Raw genomic sequence first — 25992 nt, 5'->3', positions numbered from 1 at the left:
AATATGAAGGTCTCTATTGTTGTTACTCTGTTGTCTAATATTGTTAAGAGGTGGTAGAATAGGAGAACTTCTCCTAAAATCTACAATCATCTTTACAGTTTAAGAGGGTTCAGCGACAGATTGTTCTGGCTGTACCAGTAGGCCCAGCTGATCTACCTCTCGTCTAGCAACCTAGAATTAAGGAGAAATTTTCTGACAGAACGGTTAATCAGTGGGACAACTTGCCTCCAGAAGTTGTGAATGTTCCAACACTGGAAGTTTTTAAGAAGAGATTGGACAACCATTTGTCTGAAGTGGTGTAGGGTTTCCTGCCTGAGCAGGGGGTTGGACTAGAAGACCTCCAAGGTCCCTTCCAACTCTGTTATTCTACTCTGTATGCAGACTCATCGTTGTCTCCAGTGAGATCAGTGATTTTTGTGTCATCTGCAAACTTCAGTGCTTTAACAGAGGGATCTTTCAAGATGCAGTCATGGTTATATAAAGAGAAGAGTAATGGAGAGAGCACACAGCCCAATGGGGGAGGGGCCCTCCTGTGCTAACTGAATGGCTGTTCAATGTGATTTTCTCTAGTTTCACCTGCTGCTTCTTATTTGCTAGAAAGCTTATAATCCATCTACAGGTGTGGTCAGACACAGCTAGCTGAGTCCGTTTAGAGAGGGGCATTTTTGGAAGAGGGGCATTGAGTGCCAAGCTGAAGTCTACAGAAAGGACCCTTAGATAGGTTTTTGGGGGATTCCAGATGTTGTAAGATATAGCGCAGTGCCACATTGACAGCATCCTCTGTCCATCCATTTGCATGGTAGGTAAGCCTCAAGGGGTCTAGCAGTAGATCCGTGATGGCTTTCAGATGGGCCAGCACTAACCTTTCGAAGGTTTTCACAACTACAGGTGTCAGAGCAACCTTTCTGTAGTCGTTCAACTCCTTGATGGAGGATTTCCTGGGCACTGGGATGATAGTAGAGGGTTTGAATAACCCCTCTACTGACCCCTTTACTGACATAACCAGGGGTGGGATTCAGCCGGTTCAGACCGGTTTGGGCGAACCGGATACTAATTTTACATCTGCTTTGCCAAATCAATAGTTGCAAGGACTGGTTGGCTCCTCCCACTCTGCCCTTCCCAGAAGCCTACACGTGGCCTGTTTTAGATGCCAGGTAAACGCAGCACTCGCACAGAGCCTGGGCAGGGGGAAAAAATGGTCCCCCCAGAAGTTACAGAAGTCCAGAAATGGGCCTGTTTCTGGCTTCTGGAGGGCCTCTGGAGCCGTTTTCGAGGAAAGCCTCCAGAGCTTGGGGAGGGCAAAAACGCTGCCCCTCCACCCCGCCATGGTGCAGGAGGCCAAATAGGCCACACCCACCATGGTCACACCCACCCAACAACTGAGCAGAGAACCAGTTGCTAAAATTTTTGCATCCCACCCCTAGACATAACTCATCTCCAGTGATTTATTAAAGATAAAGATAGGAGGGCAGTTGATCAGAACAGACAGCAAGAGGGAGTTACCCTGTTTGGGCCTGGTATTTTCCCAGCCTTTTTTCTGTGAAACAGATCTCACACATCTTTGTTTGTGACCAGTAGAGGTGGGAAGAAGAGAGGGATAGAGTCGGGTGTAGAAGACTTGGCTGTTGTTGGTGTATCTGAGATGGAGAGGATAGCGATAGTTGACAGGGGTCTCCTCTCAAACCTACAGTAGAACACATTCAGGTCATCTGCCCATTGTCAGTTCTCTTTCACAAGGGAGTGAGGTAGCCGGTGATATTTTTCAGGCTTTTCCATACATTTGCTGGTTCATTGTGTTGACAGCTGATTCCTCAGCTTTTCAGAGGAGCTTCTCTTAGCTGTCCTGATCTCCCTTCTTAATATATTCCTGGCCTGATTGTACAGCATTCTATCTCCTTTCCTGCAGGCTTCCTCTTTGGCCCAGTGTAGATGTTTGAGCTTAGCTGTGAATCAGGCTTTTATTATTACATGTGTAGAATAGAATAACAGAGTTGGAAGGGACCTTGGAAGTCTTCTAGTCCAGGGGTCTCCAACCTTGGCCACTTTAAGACTTGTGGACTTCAACTCCCAGAATTCCACAAGTCTTAAAGTGACCAAGGTTGGAGACCCCTGTTCTAGTCCAACCCCCAGCGTAGGCAGGAAACCCTACACCACTTCAGACAAATGGTTATCCAATCTCTTCTTAAATACTTCCAGTGTTGAAGCATTCACAACTTCTAGAGGCAACTGATTAATTCTTCTCACTGCCAGTAAATTTCTCTCCTTAGTTCTAAGTTGCTTCTCTCCTTGATTCGTTTCCACCCATTACTTCTTGTCCTATCCTCAAATGCTTTGGAGAATAGCTTGAATTCCTCATGTGGATGAATAAGGTTTTGGTGGGCACACATAAGTCCTCACAAAAGCTAATGTACAGTGTCATCGTGTCAGTGAATTCATCCAAATATGCTGAGGGGCCTTCAAAAACCTTCCAGCCAGGCCTGTAGCATTAACTTTTCCTCTTCAGTCCAAAATTTCACTTTTTTATTGGTTTTATGATTTTAAGTCTTTATCTGTTTTTTATTTTATTTATTTATATTTATTTGTCAATCATATATAACAGATAAAAATATATGTTAGTTTTGGAAGTTAATTTTCTAACTGCCACATATTTTAGCTAGGGAAGTTGGGAGGGGCTTGTTGTTGGAGTGGTAGAAAGTTAGTCATAACAACATTCCGTATTCAAGGACTTTTGCCTGCATCTGATGTAGACTGCCTGAAGATTGTATCCAGTTGAGTGTGAAGAGTTGATTGGACAATGTGATGAACTTGTGGGTGTGGGGCAGGGCTGTGAACTGTCAACTGGTGTAGAAAACCTGGAAGCTTTCAGTTTCAGGTTTTCCCAGCTGTGCCAACATGACATCTCTAATAAATTGGAACTTTGAGGAACCTCAAGCCTCAGAGCCTTATTTTGTTGGGGCTGTTCCTTGGAACCCTGACAGTATAAACATAATTTGGATACACGAAAAGAGTAAGTAAAAAGGAATATTAGGACAGGGACGGTAGACACACAGGTGCACTTATGCATGCCCCTTACAGAACAGGTACATGGTGGATCCTACAGTGATCAGAGTGTCCCACAGCCACTCTTGGTAGAGAGCAATAGGCATCTTTTAATGCAGTGGTCTAAAATATTCTTGCATCTTGTGAGACAGTTGATATGCTGAATGTATCTTGGCAGCTCTTGGCTTAGTGTTAATACTATCCTCATATGAGTAGAGAATCTGGATATCTCTGTTCAGCCCATGGGATTTGGTCGGCTAACGTTTTCAATGCAAACATTGCGTGGTATTGTGTCTGCGCCTCCAGAGCCGGGCCTCCTGCCAGAAAGTGACTTAGAAAGTGAGGGGGAAGGGCTGTCAGGACTTATCTCAGGAGCACCGGCTTCCCTGGCTCAGCTCCAGGAGCCAGAGGCAGGCCAGGTGGAGGAGATAACGAGGCCTCCATCCCCTGACTCCTTCCTCCCCCCAAGCCACGTCTCCAGACCCAGCTGATGGCAATGAGGCCTGGCTGGACCCTAGGTTTCGTAGGCAGGAGAGGTGGGAACAACAGAAGCAGGGGTGGGGCAGGCCTAGGAAGTGCTGAGTCATGGACCCACACCCTACAGGATATAAAGGCACCCAGAGCTTCTGTGTCTCTTTGTAGCAGGCAAATTAACTGCTGACCAAGAGCTGAAGTACTGTTTGACTTATTGGCGTCAAGGGAGATAATGGAGCCACTTGGCAGACTCTCGCTCTTTTGCTGCCAGGGCTGATAGTGCCAGTTAATTAAGCCATCGCTCAGATGGAGGCGAGGGAGGACAGAACACTCTTGAGGGACATAATAGGATATGCAAATAATGAATGGTGTCTCTAAGCCCACATCACAAAACTTAGTTTATTTAGTATAGTGTAGTGTACACGATTAATGTAGTGACATCAGGGGTGGTATTCACTTATCTTCCATACTGGTTCGCAAATGTGTGTGTGTGTGTGCGCGCACTTTGCTTGCATGTGCCCCGTCCATGTGCCCAGCCTTCCGCGCATGTGCTATGTTGATGTGCATGCCTTCTACACATGGGCCCGATCTCACTAACGTGACTAAACGAGATGGCATAGAGCTGGGGCGGGTGGACGGGCCCACCCGCTGTTTCTGCTACCACTTCAGGTGAACTGGTCCAAACTGTCTGAATACCACCTCTGAGTGACATGTTTACATCGTCGTTAATATAAAAGCATATTCCTCCTCCCTTTTTTTTTTTACACGATATTTTTGTGATTCTTTCTGCCCTTTGAATCTGAAAGCCTGAGATTGGTAGGCAGCTGTCATTAATAAAATCTTTCAGCCATGTTTTAATGAAGCAGAGGGTTGCTGAGTTGGAAAATCCTGGTTTGTTCCTATCTGAAAGGAGCAGTTCATCTATCTTATTTATGAGTGAGCGAAGATTGGTTAAATACATTGAAGGGAGGGGAGATATTCTTACCCCGTGCTTCTTGGGTCTGTAAAATGTGTCAATTTCCCCTCCTTCTCTTGTTTCTCTTTTGCTTCTTTCTAAGTACCGTGTTGAAAGAGATAACCGCTGTTCCCTCAGACACAATTTCCTCCTTCTTTGAAAAGAAGGGATAAATAATCCCAGAAAGCTGCTTGTTATTTAAAGTCCTCTGTCCTGGTATTCAAATTATCTCTTGAGTGTGAAATTCACAGAGAGTCAACTGAAAATAATCGAAAACATCAGGACTACTAGAGAGCATTTCACCAAGGTTGCCATCTTTAATGGGTTATAAACTCACTATAAGGGGATGCGGTGGCTCAGGGGCTAGGACGTTGAGCTTGTCGATCGAAAGATCGGCAGCTCAGCGGTTCAAATCCCTAGTGCTGCCATGTGAGCTCCCGGTACTTGTCCCAGCTTCTGTCAACCTAGCAGTTTCGAAAGCACGTAAAAATGCAAGTAGAAAAAATAGGGATCACCTTTGGTGGGAAGGTAACAGCGTTCCATGCACCTTTGGAGTTGAGTCATGCCGGCCACATGAGGCGTCTTCAGACAGCGTTGGCTCTTCAGCTTTGAAACGGAGATGAGCACCGCCCCCTAGAGTCAGCAATGACTAGCACGTATGTGTGAGGGGAACCTTTACCTTAACCTTTTAACTCACTATCTTCACTGTGTTTATCTTTATCTTCCCCTACAGCTTCCCCTACAGCCCCAACAGTGTTCCCACTGTCTCCTTGTAACCAAGATGTTACCACCGTTAGCCAAGTTTCCATCGGTTGTCTCGTCAAAGGCTACTTCCCTCAACCAGCCACAGTGCGATGGAACTCAGGTGCCATCACCACTGGCATCCACAACTTCCCTCCAGTTGTGCTCTCATCCGACCTCTATACTCACAGCAGCCTGCTCACCATCCCCGTCAGCAAGTGGCAATCTGAGTCATTCCAGTGCAACGTCAACCATGAAGCCACCCGCACCACAATTAACAAAAAGATTGAGCGTAAGTCCAGTAAAGTTATTACCCTTTTCTCTTCTCAAGGGCAGTTGATTTGTCAAAGACAAGAAAATCCAAAGGTGAAGGTAAAATGGTGGGGAACAATGACCATTGTGAAGGTACAAGCAATCCTCGGCTTACTGCCATTTAGCGACCATTCAAAGCTATAACAGGTTTTTGTTTTGTTTTTTTATTTGCATTTATATCCCACCCTTCTCCGAAGACTCAGGGCGGCTTACACTATGTCAAGCAATAGTCTTCATCCATTTGTATATTAGATACAAAGTCAACTTATTGCCCCCAACAATCTGGGTCCTCATTTTACCTACCTTATAAAGGATGGAAGGCTGAGTCAACCTTGGGCCTGGTGGGACTTGAACCTGCAGTAATTGCAAGCACTTGCTGTTAATAATAGACTGTCTTACCAGTCTGAGCCACCAGTGGTGAGAAAAGTGACTTATGAATGACCCATTTTTCAATCACTTACGGTTGTTGCCACGTCCTCGTGGTCACGTGATCAAAATTCATATTTCATGGGTCATATTTATGAGGGTGGCAGTGGCCCAGGGTCACGTGTCACATTTTGTGACCTTCCGACAGGCAGAGTCAATGGGGAAACCAGATTCACTTAACCACCATGTTAATAATTTAATAACTGTAGTAATTTATTTAACAACTGTGGCAAGGAAGGTTGTAAAACGGGGCAAAACTCATCTAACAAATGTCTTGCTTGGCAATATAATGTCAGGGCTCCGAGGGATGCCCTAATTAAATCACGCGCCTTGAGCCAAGCTTCAAAAGAAATCCAGTCATTTATTAGGAGCTTCACATCAGCTCATTCCAAGTGAAGCCAACTTTGACCTCATGTAATTTATGGCCCAGACTTGACCCCATTCCCTCCCCCTCCCCCCAGGGTGTGTCATCAGTCACATTTACCAACGGAGCAATTTCACAGGTTGTAGAGATCACTCCCCTCCAGTCGCTGTGGGTAACCCTGGAAGACAGCCTTGACAGAGATAAGTCTGGAATGTACTTTTATTTTTGGCTGCCATGCTGCTTCACCGTTTTTCCATCCCCCTTGCCTATGGCAACTCGAGAGCAGGCCAGGGATGTTTGCAAGTTGACATAAATTGTGGTCTCAATTGTTGTTATAAGTTGAGGACTATCTGTAGCCTCCTCAAAAGGTACTTATGAACCAATGTCAGGAGGAAAGACAGGAGTAGCCATCATCTGTTGGAAAGAATTAAGGCAGAAGTTTACAGATATAGACCAGGAAAACAGGGGATTAGAAGACGAAGTGATGTTTGGGTAAGAGGTCAAGAATTGTCCAAGCCATGGAATCTTTCAATTAGAAAACCCTTAAGAACATTCGGGGGTGGGGGGAGCTGAGAAGACCACTCGATGAAGGATAGGGGTTGTATTAGGCTACTACCCAGGATGTAGTGACCCTCCTTTCTGTTTCTCCACCCTGTTATACTAAATAATAGTGTCATCTAATTCCTCCTGCTTAGGCATTGAACCCCACAAACCTGTGAGCCCCGAGATCCATCTGTTCCATTCTTCATGTGGTTCTGGAGATGAGTCCATACAGCTGTGGTGCCAGATTTCAGACTTCTTCCCCAAACCACTGGAAATTGAATGGAAGGTGGGCAGCCGCTCTGGATTGCTGCGTCCATACAATTATCCTCCATGGCAGAATCCTGGCAAGTATACTTTCAGTACCGCCAGCGTAGTCAACATCACCCAAGATGACTGGCTAGAAGGAAATGTTTATTACTGCGAAGTAACCCATGCAGCATCCCAGACCAAGGTGAAAAGCAAAGCCAAGAAATGTGAAGGTAATCATGATGTTGTGCAGATTCTGGTTTGTATAAGTGAGCGCGGAATGAAAATAGAAAACCAAAGAGGAGGCGAGCTCACCTTTTCATAAGACCCGTGTAGAAATCCATAATATTTTCAATAAATCTTCATTAACTTAGGGCTTCAAGCCAACGTTCAAGTTGGCTTGAAACTCAACATTAAGAAAACTAAAATCATGGCATCAAGCCTTCTCAATTCTGGGCAGATAGATGGGGAAGAAATGGAGATAGTGACAGATTTTATTTTCCTGGGCTCCAAGATCACCGCAGATGGGGACTGCAGCCAAGAAATTAAAAGACGTTTGCTCCTGGGGAGGAAAGCTATGGCAAATCTAGACAGCGTACTAAAAAGCAGAGACATCACCCTGCCAACAAAAGTGCATATAGTCAAAGCTATGGTTTTCCCAGTTGCAATGTATGACTGTGAAGGTTGGACCATAAGAAAGGCTGAGCGCCAAAGAATTGAGGCCTTTGAACTCTGGTGCTGGAGAAGACTCCTGCGAGTCCCTTGGACTGCAAGATGAACAAATAAGTCAGTCCTAGAGGAGATCAACCCTGACTGCTCTTTAGAAGGTCAGATCCTGAAGAGGAAACTGAAATACTTTGGCCACCTAATGAGATCGAAGGACTCATTGGAGAAGAGCCTAGTGCTGGGAAAGATTGAGGGCAAAATAAGAAGGGGACGACAGAGAACAAGGTGGCTGGATGGAGTCACTGAAGCAGTAGGCGTTAGCTTAAATGGACTCCAGAGGATGGTAGAGGACAGGAAGGCCTGGAGGAACATTGTCCATGGGGTTGTGATGGGTCAGACACGACTCACAATTAACAACAACAACTTAGGGCTTCTTCACCTCCTCGGACAACCATATTTAGGGGAGAGGAAACCCAAAGGTGCTTTTTTTCAAGAGGCAACTGGACTTTCTGGGTTTTTTTCTTTGAAGACATTTTGCTTCTCATCTGAGAAGCTTCTTCTGTTCTGACCTAGGCTTCCCCAGCAGCACAAAGCTGAGTCCTTCTCCTGATAAACCCCTTTTATTAAATTTACAATGAATGCCTCTCCAGCAAAGTCTTTCCTCTCCCACAGTCTTTCAAGATCGTTCACAATGGCCGACCTTTATCAGGTTTGGAGAGTAGCCAGGCTGATATCTTTCAGACTACACTGTAACAGACAATACTTGGCAAGAATGCAGGAACAGATCTTCACCCAAATGAATTAATTGTCTCCTGCAAACTCCCCTCCCCTTCGCTCCTCTTTATTCCCTATGGGAGGGGCCATTCATTGTCCACCTGTGGCTTTACTCCTGAGTTGACCCTTGTTCCTTAGCTGTTCCCTTCTCCTGGCAGTTCTGTGCATGCGCACACTGGGAACAGGATGCAGCTGTTCTTCTGCCCCACTGATGTCTGACTCCGAAGGCAGCTGACAACTATCAGATGGCCGTGGCCCCATCTCTGCCTCTGATGCAGAGCCCTCATCAGAACCTTCCCCAGACTCCAGGACTGGCCCATGTTCCTCCCCAACCTCCTCACTATCTGAATCTGCTGCCAGATCCTCTGGCAAGCCACAACATCTTCAGCTCCTCTTCCGCTTCTTGGATGAGAAGTAAAACATCTTCAAAGAAAAACCAAAGAGTCCAATCGCCTCTTGAAAAAAGCACCTTTGGGACAACCATGACCTGGATGACTCAGAATCTCCATAAACCGGGAAGGGAAACTTTTCTTTCTGGCTCAGCTGGAGCCGGTGGTGGCACAGTAGTTAAAATGCAATATTGCAGGCTTGCTCACTGCTGACTACCAGTAGTTTGATCTCCTGACTGGCTCCAGTTTAACTCAGTCTTACATCCCTCAGAGGCCAATAAAATGAGAACCCAGATGGTTGAGGGCAATATGCTGGTTCTATAAATCGCTTCAAGAGGACCGTTAAAGCACTATGAAATGGTGCCTAAGTTTAAGTGCTATGGCTATTGACTTATATTTAGAATAGAACGAGACAATTAGAAGGGACCTTGGAGGTCTTCTAATCCAACCCCCTGCCCAGGCAGGAAACCCTACACCATTTCAGACAAATGGTTATCCAACATTTTCTTAAACATTTCCAGTGTTGGAGCATTCACAACTTCTGAAGGCAAGTTGTTCCACTGATTCATTGTTCTAACTGTCAGGAAATTTCTCCTTAGTTCTAAGTTGCTTCTCTCCTTGATTAGTTTCCACCCATTGTTTCTTATCCTGCCCTCAGGTGCTTTGGAGAATATCTTGACTCCCTCTTCTTTGTGGCAGCCCCTAAGACATTGGAAGACTGCTATCATGTCTCCCCTAGTCCTTCTTTTCATTAAACTAGACATGCCCAATTCCTGCAACCGTTCTTTATATGTTTTAGCCTCTGGTCCCCTAATCATCCTTGTTACTATTCTCTGCACTCTTTCTAGAGTCTCCACATCTTTTTTTTACATCGTGGCGACCACAACTGAATGCAGTATTCCAAATGGCCTTACCAAGGCATGATAAAGTGGTATTAACACTTCACGAGATTTACTAAACTCAAAAGCAGCTCCGATATAGATCCAATCAAGAGCCTTTTGGGTGGGGAAGAAATGATAGTTGACTAGGGAACTGACATCAATTTTTCTATCCTTAGGTGGAAGCGATTGTTCCTCTGGAGATATTAATGTACATATGCTGCCCCCAACACCGAAATCCTTGTACATTGATAGAAATAGCAAGATCAGCTGTGTTGTGAACAATCTGCAAAATGAACAGGGGTTGAAAATTACCTGGTCTCGGGAGAAGAATGGACACCTGAACCCTGATCCAATGGAAACAAGAGAAGAACCAAATGGTACCTACACTGTTTTCAGCCACCTCAACGTCTACTCTCAAGACTGGGAATCGGGAGAGACTTTCACCTGTGCGGTGGAACATCCATCCTTTGCTACCCCTGTCACAAAGAAAATTTCCAAGGCCAGAGGTAAGGAGGAAATTACATTGTTCTCCCAGGAGGGTTATTAGTCAGGAGGACTAATGGACTTGTTTTCATTTGTGCCGAGACATTGTTGGATGATCTCTGTAACGTATGGTGTGTGATGCAAGCTTGGAGTCATGAAAAAAGGTGGCATGTTTTGGCCCACCAACGGATCTGGCAGCAGATTTGGACAGTGAGGAGGTTGGGAGGAACATAGGCCAGTCCTGGAGTCTGGGGAAGGCTCTGATGAGGGCTCTGTGTCAGAGGCAGAGAGAGGGACAGGGCTGTATGCCAGTTATCAGCTGCCTTCGGAAGCCGACATCAGTGAGGCAGACGAACAGCTGGAGCCTGTTCCCAGTGTGCACATGCGCAGAGTTGCCAGACGAAGGGAACAGCTAAAGAACAAGGGTCAACTTGGGAGTAAGGCCATAGGTGGACAATGAATGGCACCTCCCAGAGGGAATAAAAGAGGAGCGAAAGGGGAGTGGAGTTTGCAGGAGACAATTAGTTCATTCCTGCATTCTTCCCAAGTGTTGCGGCGTCTGAAAGGTATCAATGTGGCCAATATCTCTCCAAGCCTGATAATGATAGGTAATTGTGAACTATCTTGAAAGACTGTGGGAGAGGAAAGACTTTGCTGGAGACGAATTCACTATAAATAAAATAAAAGGTGTTTATCAGGATAAGTCCTCGGCTTTGTGCTGCTGGGGAAGCCTAGGTCAGAACATGGCAGCAACAATTCAGAATATTGAACAGATTAGTACACCAGGTTAACAAACTTCACACTTGGCTTTGCATCAGTCTGGGCCTCTAGTCATAGAATGGCCCTGCAAACCATGGTTTTGTTCTGTAAGTGAACAAATGGCTAAAAGAATCATAGTTTACTGTCGTGTCCCACTCCTCCGCTGATGGCCGGGTCAGGGAAATCCGAATCAGGCGTGCCTCTGCAGCTCTGCCAAAGTCCTAGCAAAGTTCTCAAGGCAGGCAGGATACCAGGAAGTGACTTCAGCAATATAAGGTAGACTTTGCCTGACTCAGAGAATGCCAGAAAGCAGATCCTTTATATAGGCCATGGGGTGTGGCTCCATGACTCAGCACTTATCCAGGCCTGCCCCTCCCTTCCTTCTGTTGACGCTGCCTATCAATTCTCCTGAAGCAAGGGTCACTCCAGGCTCCAGCTGTTGGTAATTGACCTTCCTCAGGCTCACATGCTGTGGGGGAGGGGGAGGGGTCTAGTTGCTCCATTTGCCTGGGCATGGAGCCAGGGCTGGGGGCTGGAGGCACTTCTTCTTCCTTGGCCTGTCTGGGCATGATGCCAGGGCTGGGGCCGGGAGGCATGCCAGGACATTCCTCAGCGTCCGGGAGGAGATAAGAAGGGCCCGGCTGCGGGGAAAGCGAACGAAACACAACAGTTTACCAAGAATAGAATAGAATGAATAGAATAGAATTTTTTATTAGCCAAGTGTGATTGAACTCATCCAAGTGAGTGTTGTAATCATATGGTGGCTATTGATTGACATGAAGTGCCAGGCACAGGTCACACCTTACCAAAGAAGTGATCCTTCTTCCACATTCCTTTGATGTGCATCCTTCACAGAAGTCATTTCTTATACCTCTGTGAGTAATTCTTTTTTTTCCCTTTTCCTTCCTTCACACACAAAATAGAAGTCTCAAGTTGTGAATTAAGCAGAGAATATTGCGAGATTTCACACCAATTTCTAACCTGATTTATTTGTAATCAGGGTTTCCCGCAGTATAGACCATGATTCAGCCAGACCCTCACAAAGTCTTTGGGGATCTTAAGGACCTCCAATTTTATGATGGCATATAGTTTTGTGGATAGATTGACTAAACTAGAAAATCTTATACAATAGTAGTATAGTTAGTTCTTTTCATGAATAGGGTCCAGGCGGTTAGATCTGTTGTCTGCAGTTTTGGGACATGATACTGACTAGCTGTTGAATCAGCTGTTGCATAAAATTACTGGAATCCTTCTATGCGCTTCAGATAATATTGCAAGATTGATAGATAGCTGGCCAAGTGTGATTGGACACACAAGGAATTTGTCCTTGGTGCATACGCTCTCAGTGTACATAAAAGAAAAGATACGTTCATCAAGAATCATAAGGTACAACACTTAATGATAGTCATAGGGTACAAATAAGCAATCAGGAAACAATCAATATTAATATAAATTATAAGGATACAAGCAACAAAGTTACAGTCATTCAGTCATAAGTTGGAGGAGATGGGTGATGGGGACGATGAGAAGATTAATAGTAGTGCAGGCTTAGTACGTAGTTTGACAATGTTGAGGGAATTATTTGTTTAGCAGAGTGATGGCGTTCTGGGGAAAAACTGTTCTTGTGTCTAGTTGTTCATTGCTGTCACTAATTTGTTCTATTTGATAACATTTTTTAATGAAAATTTTTATTTTATATACAAACAAACGCTTAATACATCAGTCATTCCTTCCGCGTGTCATCTCGGTGTTTCTTCAGTGACTTTGTCTTCCTGTTAGTTCTTCTGTCTTCTTTTTCACTTAATCTATTACAACATCCTTCCTTCCATGTGTCATCTCGGTGTTTCTTCAGTGACTTCGTCTCCAAAAATACAATATTTTAATTATACCATTCTCTTACATAAATATTAATTTGTTTATCTGTATCTCTTTTCTAGCCACTAGGAACAAGGGCTGTTCCTATTGGGTATCCTTCCAGAGAAAATTAGTAAAGAAGATATATATTGGATTATACGTGTAATAACAGCAGCGAGGATTGTTTTTGTGCAAGATTGGAAAGCAGAGAAAATACCTCAGGAAGGGAAAGTAATTAAGAAAATTTTAGACTGTGCAGAAATGAATAGATTAACTTTGATGCTTAAAGAAAGAGAGGATTCAGAATACTTTAAGATATGAGGTCTATTTTACCTATTTTATAACATGGTTGTATTTCTTTCCTCAAACTTTACAAGGCAAGAGCCGTGCACCCAAGGTCTATGTCTTCCCGCCTCACCGAGATGAGCTCAACCAAGGCACCACAGTATCTGTAATCTGCATAATAACTGGTTTCTACCCAGAGGAGGCTGATGTCCAGTGGCTGCAGAATCACAATCCCCTGCCAGAAGACCACTATGTGACCACTCCAGCTCTGAAGAATAAGCATGACGATTCCTACTTTCTCTACAGCAAACTTAGCGTCTCCAGGACTGACTGGGATGGCAATTCGTACACTTGTATGGTGGTCCATGAAGCCCTCCCCATGAAGTTCACCCAGAGGAACATCTCAAAAACACAGGGTAAAAAATAAACCAGCTGCTCCATTTCAATCCATCCTAGATTTGCCTCTCGCACTGTCAGACCCAGCTGTTAATGCTTTCCCCTGCTCACCCATTTCACATCTGGATGAATAAAAAGCAAACCGTCTCAGAAATACCTCAGGTTCTGTTCTTTTCTCCTTAGGGGTGAGATCTAGAAGGGGGAAAGGGGACAACCTGCCTGAAAAAGAAGAGTCAAGGCTTAAGGCTGGTTTATTGTATTCGTTGGTTGGTTGGTTGGTTGGTTGATGTGATTTCTACAGCTGCCCACCTCAGCAAATGAATTTGGGCGGGTCACTGTTTTGATAATCCAACAAAATGACATCCATCGTGTTTCTGTATGAATCCCACAGAAGGCCAATGGATTTAGCTGGGTTAGGGGGAGGTGCCCCAAATTAGCCTCACTGCAGCCCAAGGCTGTGAGAAAAGAATGGAATAGATGCATCTACTCCAACCTGGTGAACTTCGGGATTCAGTGGAGATTTGAACCCATCATGTTCAAGGACAATGATCCTTTACTGTCTGCTCAGTATTCACCTTCCTCTATTCCTAAATGCCCTTCTCTGTAGGTTGTCCATTTAGCCCAATAGCAAAGCGTCCAAGTGGCCAAAATACATATAATTGTAATTATGTACTGAAAAACGTCCCATCGTCGCAGATCCAGCTACATCCCTTGGCCAACTTCCTCTTAGCCACAGTTTCTCCATGTACCAATCAACTGGAGCAAAGTGACACTGTTCTCTACAGGTCTATAATTGCTACACTTAATTTCAATATCAAGGATTCATATCTAATACAAAAAAAAAAATTCGGGAGAATGCTCAAGGCAGAATCTCAATAAGCTATTAACATATAAGGATGTGATGAAAAATAAATAGAAGGATCACATTTGTGGTCCAATAAGGGAGAGTTCTAAAGGCTCAATTATATCAGGGAATACTCTGAGTTTGCAAATAATTGATACAACACCAAGTAGCAAATATAAAATCAAGGGAGAGGGGGAGGGAAGAAATGTTTAATTCAAATTACTAAACACAGGGGGTGTTGAGTAATAAGGGCAAGATCAGGATGGGCATTCAACTCTCAAGATATCCACATTCAAAAATGCAAAGTACGTGATAGAGAAACTGTTGTTCTCCAGAAATACTTCCAAAACCTACTGCTGACCAGGACAAATTAATATAACAAAAAGCAATCACTTTGGTCCTTAAAACTTTCTAACAAAATCCACTGATGGGTTATTGAAAATTCCATAGGATAGGATACAATCTGTATTAACACAGAAAGGAGACCTTGCCTCAAAACCTTTGACATTTCAGATGTCATTTCAAGACAGAATAACAGAGTTGGAAGGGGCCTTGGAGGTCTTCTAGCCCAACCCCCTGCTCAAGCAGGTGTGACCGAGGTCCAAGTAGTGATTACCAAACACAAGACAGGCCTGAACAAACTTATTTTATTAAAACAGCTGAGAATTAATTCATTATTCATTATCAGCTTAGTCCAAAACAAATTCTTAATAAACAGTCCTGCGGCCTTTTCACAAACCTTTGTTGTCTTTGGCAACCTGCACAAGCAGAAACCCCCACAAAGTTCAAGAGACGCTGACAAGAAGCAATGGAATTCAACATCGCTTTTCCACAAAGAACCCAATGGCTTGTTGCTGCTCTTTTAAGCCTTATGGGAGGGGTCAATCATCTTCTGGCCTTACTCCCGAGTCATCCTTTTTGCTTCAGCTGCTCTTGCCTTCTGGCAGCTCTTTGCATGAGTGCACTAGGAACAGGATCCTCCTGTTCCTCTGCCTCTCTGCTGTCCACCTCTGGAGGCTCCAGAATTCGCACATCACTCCCAGATGGCCCTGGCCCCATCTCTGATGCAGAGCCCTTGTCCAGGCCTTCCCCTGATACAAGAACTGGCCCATCATCCTCCCCAGCCTCCTCACTGTCTGACTTCGCTGCCAGGTCTGCAGGCTGCTGGCGGACCACAACAGCAGGAGACCCTTTGCCATTTCAGACAAATGATCATCCAATCTCTTTTCAAAAGCCAGCACCCACAATCTCTACAGGCAAGCCATTCCACTGATTAACCGTTCTCACTGTCAGGAAATTTCTCCTTAGTTCCAGGCTTCTTCTCTCCTTGTTTAGTTTCAACCCATTACTTCTTGTTTTGCTTTCTGGTGCTTTGGAGAATAGATTGTCCCCCTCTTCTCCGTGGCAGCCCCTCAAATATTGGAACATTTTACCATGTCACCCCTAGTCCTTCTTTTCATTAGACTAGACATACCCAGTTCCTGCAACCATTCTTCATGGCTTAATCTCCAGTCCCCTAATCAACACAGAGATGAGAAAGAGAGATTAACCAGCACCCAAGAACAACACAACTATAGGGATTAAATAGTAAGATCTCTCAGTTTGGACATCTATTTGCAAATTGAAATGTTAATAATCACATTTCATCATATTGATTAACATCAGGACACATCTAATATTTTTCTGAGATTATTTTTTTTTCTTTTTTGAAATTTCACACTCTCTGATTCATCAAAATTTCTGGCGAGGAGTTCAATGAAAAATAAACATGTTCATTGAGAAAACTAATGTATAAGAACGGACACTAAAAATCCATGACACTATATATCAGCCCCCCACACACAAAAAATAAACTTTATAGACACACATGCCAAGAAATCTGCCAATCTTTATCTGGCGAAGAATGCAGGCATAACATTTTGATCATGGAAGTTGATAACTGATGCTAAGCTAAGAATTGGAGAAGTCTCACTTCAATGAAGCAGGTCCAGCTATATAAAAATTATTTTTAAAAAATCCCAAATGATTATTTGGCAAAAACAATAGAAATAAAAAAAAGAGAAATTGACAATACCCTTCCCTCAAATTTCTTTTCCTTTTATTGTTTTTAATTTCTCCAAATTCAGTTTTAAATCCAGTTGTAAAATTTCCTTTCTTGGGTTTTAATATTTAAACCTCTGTTCTTTCTTCAAATTTCAAAAGTGCCAAAATTATTTCCAATCCTCATTAAAAAGTACTTTTCTTCTGGTTTCTTTTTCTTGTTTTAGTTTTAATTTTACCATATCCAATTTTAAATCCAAATAATAAAGTTTACTTTTCTGGGCTTTAGTACTTTAACTTTCTCTTTGTTCTTCTTCCTCCATTAAAATTCCCAAGTACCAATTAGCTGCTCGTTTCCTCACCGGGACACCTTTAAAAGTTTTTGTTTTTTAAGAAATTTCCTTTTTTACCTGTGAGTTGGCCAATCAATCACCCGGTACCAGTACTCCATTCAAACACCGCTCCTGCACAAAATCTTGTTCTGGTTGCCCCAGCTTCAAAGCAGTCATTTTTAATGGCTGCTGTCCCCGCCGCTGGTTCAAAGAGCTGCCTCTGACCTTTCGAGAAACTTGCCTGTTCCTCTTGGTCATCCGAGGTGCCTCTCCTTCTTCACCATCCCTACAAACGGTTCTAGTCTGAAGACCTCCTGAGAGCAGTTTGTCTGGTTGGATTTTTGCGAGGCTCATCGGCGCCACTATTTTCCAGCCAGTCTTGCTGTGATGCTTCCGGTTTCTCTAACAATACCATTCCACATAAACAGCTGAAAACACACATGCAAAGACCGTTTTTTTCCCCTCCTCTGGAAAGAAGAAAACGAGAACTGGATAAGTTAATAGTTTTGAAATACAATGATAATATCACTCAATTATAAAATTATAATACAAAATAAAATAATTACAATTTATTCACGGTAAAAAATTAGTACATAAATTAGAATAATAAATAAAATATAAAAAGAAAACTCGAGGCGAAGGAAAGGCCAATACCATCTAAAGAATGGAAGATGTGATTTCTCGTTGTTGTTATGATGATGATGATACTTGGATATTTGGTTGATACCTCGGATGCTGGCAGCAAACCGTATCAACCATTAGCACCAGTCAATGGTATTTGTGACACATTTTTAAATGTTCAGTTGACTGAGTTTCATGTTTAATGAATAAAAAAGATTATTATTATTATTATTATTATTAATAATAATAATAATAATAATAATAATAATAATAATAATAATGTTCAGTTGACTGAGTTTCATGTTTAATGAATAAAAGTTGATGATGATGATGATGATAATGATAATGATAATGATAATGATGATAATAATAATAATAATAATAATAATAATAATAATAATAATAATAATAATAATAATAATACCCATATCAACTATCAGTGCCAGTCAATAATATTTGTGATACATTTTTAAATGTTCAGTTGACTGAGTTTCATGTTTAATGAATAAAGTATAATAATAATTTATCTGTAGATAATTATTACCATCCTTTGAAATAAAAACAGAATAGATAAAATACGCTCAATCTGACAGGAAAATGATGGGCCTGAAGTTAATTAAGACACAAATAAAACAGGATTAAAAGAGAGGTCTTTGGTTATAGGTTGTCTTTTCAATAATTAATTACAATACCTTTGGAGTTAGCTAGAGTTCTCAAGATGTTATGCAGATAGTCCCCAACTTACAACAATTTATTTAGCAACTGCTCACAGTTAACACAGTGCTGGGAAAAGTGGCTTATGAACGGTCCTCGCACTTCGACTGTCCTCACAGTCATATGATCAAAGTTTGGTTGCTTGGCAACAGGCATGTATTTATGATAGTTGCAGCATCCCAGTGTCATGTGATTCCCCTTTTGCGACCTTTCCAGCTGTCCTCTGACCAGCACACTCAATGGGTGCGGGATTTTCTTAACCAGCGTGTGACTCCCTTACCTGCATTGATTCGCTTAATGAACGGCCAGGGCAAAAACCCGTCATAAAATCAGACATGACTCCATTTACAATGGAAATTCTGGTCTCGTTTGTGGTCATAGAATGAGGACTCCTTCTAAATATCACTAAGGCAAATTGTTACGACTGAAACTGAACATAAAAGACACCCACAGGTCTTGTGATCGATTCTGACATTACACAACAACAGAATCTAGTCTAAATCATAACCCATGTAGACTTAGTGTGACATTGTTAAGTCCACTTGCATCATATCTTTTTAAATCTAAATTCAAATAAAATAATAATAAAAAGGAATAGCAAAGCACTCATAAGTGAGCATTGGTTTGAGTGACCGGTAGAGACAAGTCAATAACTTGAATGCGTTATAAAACATTTAAAAATGCAATTCTATCCAGATGCCCCACAATTGTAAGTTTGGGTGAACTTGTATGATGATGCTTCCAGTGCTATGCACAATGGCTTCATAATCAGAAGTACGAGGTAGAGAGGGAGGGGGAGAGAGAGAGAGGTGCGAGAGGGAGAGGGACAGAGAGAGAGAGAGAGAGAGAGAGAGAGGATGGATCAATTGAGAATATATATATATGTGTGTATATATATAACATATATATAACAAACTACTCTAAAAATTACAAGTTCCAGGTATATTTGTAAAACAAAAAACAGACATTCTCCAAGCTCCAGAACTAAAATAATTAACATTATATAATATGTATATATATGTTTTTGTAAGTTTTCACGGGTATAGGTATGTAGGTCTTGGCATATTTGGGTCTTTTCCCATGTAAGGTTGAGAGTATCTTGACGATGTTTCGATGAGGTCTCACTCATCATCTTCAGGCTGGTGCTTTCGGCTTCGTGCTTCTGTGAGCAAAGTGTGGTCAGAGCTGCTGTCTCTCTATAAATACTGGTGGGGAGTGTTGCTGTGAGCGGGTTGGTTGGCTGTGTGGTTGCATCTTGATTGGTAGATGGAGTGGGTATTTGCAGATTGGTCAGCTGCCTCACAGCATCCTGTGTGGGTGTGGTCCTAGTCTTTTGTTCCTGAGCTTTGGTGTTGCGGCCTCTGGAGTTCTGTGATGTGATGTTTTGAGCAGATGGCTGTGATGCAGCATCCCGGGCCCGGGCCTGGCTCCGAGTCCAAGGTCCTGTCATGTGTTCCTGGCGTGTGTCAGCTTGCTTTGTGTGGGGATCGAAGGGGGGCACAGCAGCCAGTGGTGCCACCATGGTCTGGCTTCTGGATGGTGGTTGTGTTTCATCTATGAGATGGGTTTGGGTTTGAATCTGGTGAGGATGATCAGTGGTGGCGTTGTGTGTTATCCTGGGTCCGGTGTCAATTTTCATGGCTGGGACTCGTTTATTGACTAAGGCCATTTCCAGGTGTCTGGTAGGTGGAAAGTGTCATCCCATTTGTTCATGCTGTGGGGGTGTTTCTCTATTTCGATGGCTTCCATAATTATTCTCTTGTTATAGTGTTCAGTTTTGGACTATGCGAGCAAAGCACGAAGCCAAAAACTCCAGCCTGAAGATGACGAGTGAGACCTCGTCAAAATGTCACCTAGATACTTTCAACCTTATACGGGAAAAGACCCGAATATGCCAAGACCTACATACCTATACCCGTGAAAACCTACGAATGTGTGTGTGTGTGTGTGTGTGTGTGTGTGTGTGTGTATTTTCTGAGGTTTTTGCGGGTGTTTGTATGTAGGTCTTTGGTTATTCGGGTTTTCTCCCGCTTAAAATTGTAAGTGTCTTGGCGACGTTTCAACGAAGTCTCATTCCTCATCTTCAGGCTGGTGTTTACAGCTTCGTGCTTCTAAGAGCCGAAAATCCGAATAACCAAAGACCTACATATATATGGGACAAACGAGTCCCTAACACGAGGAATGACACCAGACCCACACTCACGAGGTTCACACAGGATGTCACCACCGCACATCCACCCAGAAAGCAGACCCAAACCCACACTGATCATGAAGCACGACCAAGGACCAGAAGCCAGACCGCAGCTGCAACATTAGCCATTTCAAACCCCTCCAATCCATACATGCAGCAGACTGACACCCACTATGAAGATGTAGCACGACCACAAAGCCAAACAACAGCTATGCAGCTCACCAGCTCAAATCCCCCTGCAACACAGACTAAACTGAGCACAAACAAGCCCCCACCAACACAGGACACACCCCCAGCCAATCAGAGCACAAACCCCCCCCATCCAATCAGAGCACAGCCAAGCTCCCACCCAATCAGTTCAAACCCCCACTAGCAGTTAAAAGGAAGAAACAGCTGCGATCACACATTGCTCCCAGAAGCACGAAGCTGAAGCCTGAAGATGATTTAATGAGACTTCGTCAAACATCGCCAAGACACTTCCAATTTTACACGGGAGAAAACCCAACAACCAAAGACCTATATACAAACACCCGTGAAAACCTCAGAAAACAAATATATATATATATATATATATATATATATATATATATATATATATATATATATATATATATATATATATATATATATATATATATATATATATATATATATGTTAAACATTACAAAAAGCTTAAACAGACTCCGGGGGATGGTAGAGGACAGGAAGGCCTGGAGGAACATTGTCTATGGGGTCACGATGGGTCAGATACGACTTCACGACTAACAACAATATTAAACATAAAAATGTGATGTTTATATAAACAGTGTATTACCTGAGTACAGTTGTTTTTAAGAAATGGTGATAATAAAGATGACAATAATATTCATAACATTAATAATAATCACATAATAATAATATTTGCTTATCCATTTGAGTAAATCTTCAATGTTATTAATCATTTCCTTACATTTTTAGGTTTCGAACTTCTGTTTCTGCTAGTTAACCATTGATAAAACAAATCCCATGTCAAAAAGTATTCAGTTTCTTCCTTCTTCTTAATTTTAAATGTTAATCTACCCATTTCTGCACATTCTAATATTTTTAATAACATTTTCCTCTTCATTTTCCCATTGTTGTGGAAACCCAATTCTAGCTGCAGTTAACACATGTAAAATTAAATATGTGTTCCCTTTATTATATTTTTCTGGTACCCAACAAAAATATTTCTGGCTGTAGATCTATGTGCTGCTTTAATATTTTTTTCCAAGCATGTGTGTGTATTTTTGTCAAATATTTTTTTTGCCTTTGGGCATGGCCACCACATGTGACAGTATGAACCTGGTATCTGATTGCACTTCCAACACTTTGCAGACATTTTATGTTGATGAACTATATGGAGAATGACATCCTTTCTATTTTTCCTTTCACAGTGATAGTTGTGACTTTCGAGAACAATTACAGTTTGGAGAAAGAGGAAGAACTGGAGCATTTGTGGACCATCCTTTTTATTTTCTTCATCCTCTTCCTCTTCAGTGTGTGTTATAGTGCCACAGTAACACTGTTCAAAGTAAGTGGGGGATGGGAAGAGGACTTTCTCAATGAGTAGCAGGAGGAAAGGTGTTAATGTAGACCGAGGCAAAATGGGAGGATCATCCTCCATGATCAAGAGGACAATTGTCCTGGCCACGTCTACCCACGGGCCTGCCAAGTCTCTGGAGATAACGAGGAAATTATAGATAAGGCCAGAATTACTCACAAATATATTCTTCCCTCCATTGATACAGTTTGCCAGCGCAAATTCACTGCTTTGTCCAAGACAAAAAACCAGGAAGTCCCGCCTCCTTTTTATAGTCTCTGCAGATGTCACTGCATGACCATCATTCTTTGGCTTTGTCCCAACGCTTCCTCTGCTGCGCGCACCAGTCACATCTGCGCAGTCTTGCATCACTCCAAAACTGTTCTTGGGGCGTTGCCAAATCAGAAGAAGGCTCGGGAGAATCAGGCCTTGCCGGCCCCTCCTCCTCCCTTTGGGTGGGTGCCAGGGAGGGAGAGGGCCCAAGAGAAGCAGGCCTTGCCAGGTCTTCTCCCTCACTTTCTGAATCATCCGAGTCCAGGAGTCCGGATCCAGGAACCTGGGTCACAACAACAATATTGTTTCTAGCCAATATTTAAGATGAACACATGCTATGAAGTTCAAGCTCTTTTTATGGGCTTCTCAATGTCATTGAAGAAGCCGCACCATCAAATCACAACACTAGACTAGAGAGGCCATTAGTGTCATTAATCTATATGACCCTTACAGTTTTCATGTTGTTTATTACAATACAGTGAGGGTGGAGGTTGGTTTTCATGCATCTATCCAGGGGTGGGCTGCTGGGGGGTTTGCAGGGAGAATCTTTAGCTAAGATTCTGTGCAGTTTGGAAAACCCCCAAATCCCATTCTTGGCTGGCCTCGCCCACCTCACCCTGCCCCTCCCAGGAGTCCCCACGTGGTCCATTGTGGATGCAGGTAAGTGCAGGGTGTACGCGGAGGCTTGGGAGGGCAAAAAACGGGCCTACTGAATATTCAGGAAGGCTGGAAACAGGCCTCCAGAGGGCCCATGGAGCCTGGGAGGCTGTATTCGCCCTCCCAGAGGTTTGAGGAAAGCCTCTGGAGTTGTGCTGACTCCAGCCCCCGAACCTGTCCTCCTCCATGAGGATAGGCTCGAGGGCTGGAGGGACAGAACAAGAGTCTGCACATCACTCCCAGATGGCCCTGGCCACACCTCCGCCTCCGATGCAGAGCCCTCATCCAGGCCTTTCCCAGCCTCCAGGACAGTCCCATGTTCTTCCTCAGCCTCATCGCTGTCCGACTCCATGGCCAGCTAACACAGGCTGCTAGTGGACCACAACAAGTATTAACCTTGGGATAAATCTCTGCTTATTTGGGTATTGATTGATGGTCACGAGGTATTTTGGTTGTTGGTTTTTTTTTCCTTTTTGGCTTTTCAGTTGTCTCTTTTGAATAATATGTAGATGTTGTATACCTCTACGTGCCTGTTGATGGCTGATTTTTCTGAGAACCAGACCTCTAAAAATTCTCTAGCGTTTTTGGGCTTGGCTTGGTCTAGGGTGCCATTCTAGCCCTGACGACGTTACCTAGTTTAGTAATTAAATGTCTGCAAGAATACATTCAATCCCTAACACTAAGTTTAACTTAGTTTAACACTAAGTTTAACTCTGATTTACAAATATTCCATTATATCAGTAAGCGTGTGAGAATTTGGTTAAAAAAAAGAAAAGGGGCACAGCTAGGTTGAAGACTAAGCTTGACCTCATGTCATTGCAATATAATTAATAAGATCATTCTTCATGTACTTAAGAATGTGTTCCCCAAGGCAGCGTTCTAGGACCAACATTCTTTCTGCTCTACTAGTATATAAATGACCTTTGTGATCAGCTGCATCCTTTTTGCTGACGATGTAAAACTATTTAACAGCACAGATAATTTTACTACCCTACAAAATGACCTAGATTATGTATCTGAATGGTCAAACAATTGGCAACTCCAAATCTCTGCTAACAAATGCTCAGTCCTGCACATTGGCAATAGAAATCGGAAACATCAAATACAAGTTGGGCGGAAACGATCTAAAAGATGACCCACACTCTGTCAAGGAGCTAGGACAGGGGTGGGTTTCAAAAATTTTTACTACCGGTTCTGTGGGTGTGCCTTGGTGGGCATGCCAGGGGGAAATTACTGCAAAATCCCCATTTCCTCCAGATCAGCTGGGACTCGAGAGGTGGAGAATAGATGGGGGCAGGGCCAATCAGAGGTGGTATTTACCAGTTCTCCGAACTACTCAAAATTTCTGCTACTAGTTCTTCAGAACTGGTCAGAACCTGCTGAAACCCACCTCTGACCTAGGAGTACTCATTTCAAAAGATCTAAGCCCCAGAGATCACTTTAACAACATTGCTAAAAAGGCGCTAAGAGTTGTCAACCTTATTTTGCGAAGTTTTCTCTCTGTTAACGCTATACTTCTAATTAGGGCATACAAAACCTTTGCCAGACCTATCCTTGAATACTGCTCACCTGCCTGGAACCCACACTGTATTTCGGACATTAATACATTAGAGAGGTACAGAGATATTTTACAAGAAGAGTACTCTGCTTGCAATACAATTCCTTATAAAACCAGGCTTGAAATTTTAGGCCTGGATAACCTTGAACTATGCCCTCTATGTTCCAACCTAAGCTTAGTACATAAGATTATCTACCATAACATCCTACCTGTTAATGATTACTTTAACTTCAATCGCAATAACACAACGGCTATCAATAGATACAAACTAAATGTAATCTGCTCTAATCATGATTGTAGAAACTACGACTTCAGCAATAGAGTAGTAAATGTCTGGAACACTCTACCTGATCCTGTTGTTGGTTTCTCTAACCCCCATAACTGTCTACCGTGGATCTTACACATTTTTTAAGAAGTCCCTAAAGGAGCGTACATAAGCGCACCAATGTGCCCACCATCCCTGTCCTACTGTCCACATTTATATGTACTCATTTTATGAGTTTATGTGTTGTGACTCCAGCCCCCGAACCTGGCCCCATGCCCGAAAGTGACTCCAAAAGTGAGGAGGAAGGGCCGGTAAGGCTTACCTCGGAAGCACCGATTCCTTTGGCTCGGCTCCAGGAGCCAGAACCAGACCAGTCAGAGGACGTAATGAGGCCGACATCCCCTGATTCGTCCCTTCCCCAGGCTACGCCTTCAGACCCAGCTGATAATAATCAAGCTTGGCTTGACCCGTGCTTCAGAAGATTAGAGAGGCGGTGTCATCAAAAGGAAGGGTGGGGCAGGAGCCCCACCCCACAGGATATATAAGGAGCTTTGGGACTGCTCTCACTCCACGGGAAGCAAAGTTTAGCTGAACCGTGTCAAAAAGAGCTGAAAGTCATGCTACATGAGTCATTTGTTTGAACTTTGGCAGGCAGCTGTGATTTCTGCCAGGATTGATAAGAACCGTGAATCCGCTGGCTGAAGGCCAGCTTGTGGGTCTGAAGTGGGGAAGGAGACAGAACATTATGGCTATGTTTTGCTCATTTATATCCATTTATTTGTGTCAATTTTCATGCACCCATGTCTATCTCTATACTGATACTTGTTTCATTGTACTTGTTGTCAAACTTAGAACTAAGGAGAAATTTCCTGACAGTTAGAACAATTAGTCAGTGGAACAACTTTCCTGCAGAAGCTGTGAATGCTCCAACACTGGAAATTTTTAAGAAAATATTGGATAACCATTTTTCTGAAATGGTGTAGGGTTTTCTGCGTGGAAACCACCTACACCATTTCCTGCCGGGTTGGACTAGAAGACCTCCAAGGTCCCTTCCAACTCTGTTGTTGTTGTTGTTATTGCATAAATGCATTAATACATTAATGCATTAATACATTAATACATCAATGTTCTCGCTTATCTTGAAGGCATTAGAGAACTTCAGAAGTGTTTTGAAAGTAGCACCCAAAATAGGGACAATGCACGCAGCTTAAGGTCCAATTGTATTCTTTCTCTTTCCTCACATAAAATAAAAACAATGAGATGACTAAAAGACCATTGGTCAAGTCAAGTAGAAAAAAAGTGGAAAAACTTTGGAGAATAGAGGTTAAGAAAAAAAATGAAATAATTTAAT

The 25992-nt window shown here is 43.0% G+C and overlaps 1 gene segment (V, D, J or C); it reads left to right on the top strand.

The window, feature by feature from the left end:
• Positions 1–25992, top strand: part of LOC131198966 (immunoglobulin heavy constant gamma 3-like) — a 153413-nt gene that overhangs the window by 127211 nt on the left and 210 nt on the right. Inside the window, 5 exon segments of the C gene segment in view lie at positions 5202–5501; positions 7007–7333; positions 9987–10316; positions 13284–13607; positions 21743–21879. Of these exon segments, the coding sequence occupies positions 5202–5501; positions 7007–7333; positions 9987–10316; positions 13284–13607; positions 21743–21879 (1418 nt within the window).

This window comes from Ahaetulla prasina, chromosome 4 (assembly GCF_028640845.1).
Source record: "Ahaetulla prasina isolate Xishuangbanna chromosome 4, ASM2864084v1, whole genome shotgun sequence".
NCBI lineage: Eukaryota > Metazoa > Chordata > Lepidosauria > Squamata > Colubridae > Ahaetulla > Ahaetulla prasina.
Note: the sequence above shows the minus strand (reverse complement) of the source record. Positions and strands in the feature narration are given on the sequence as shown.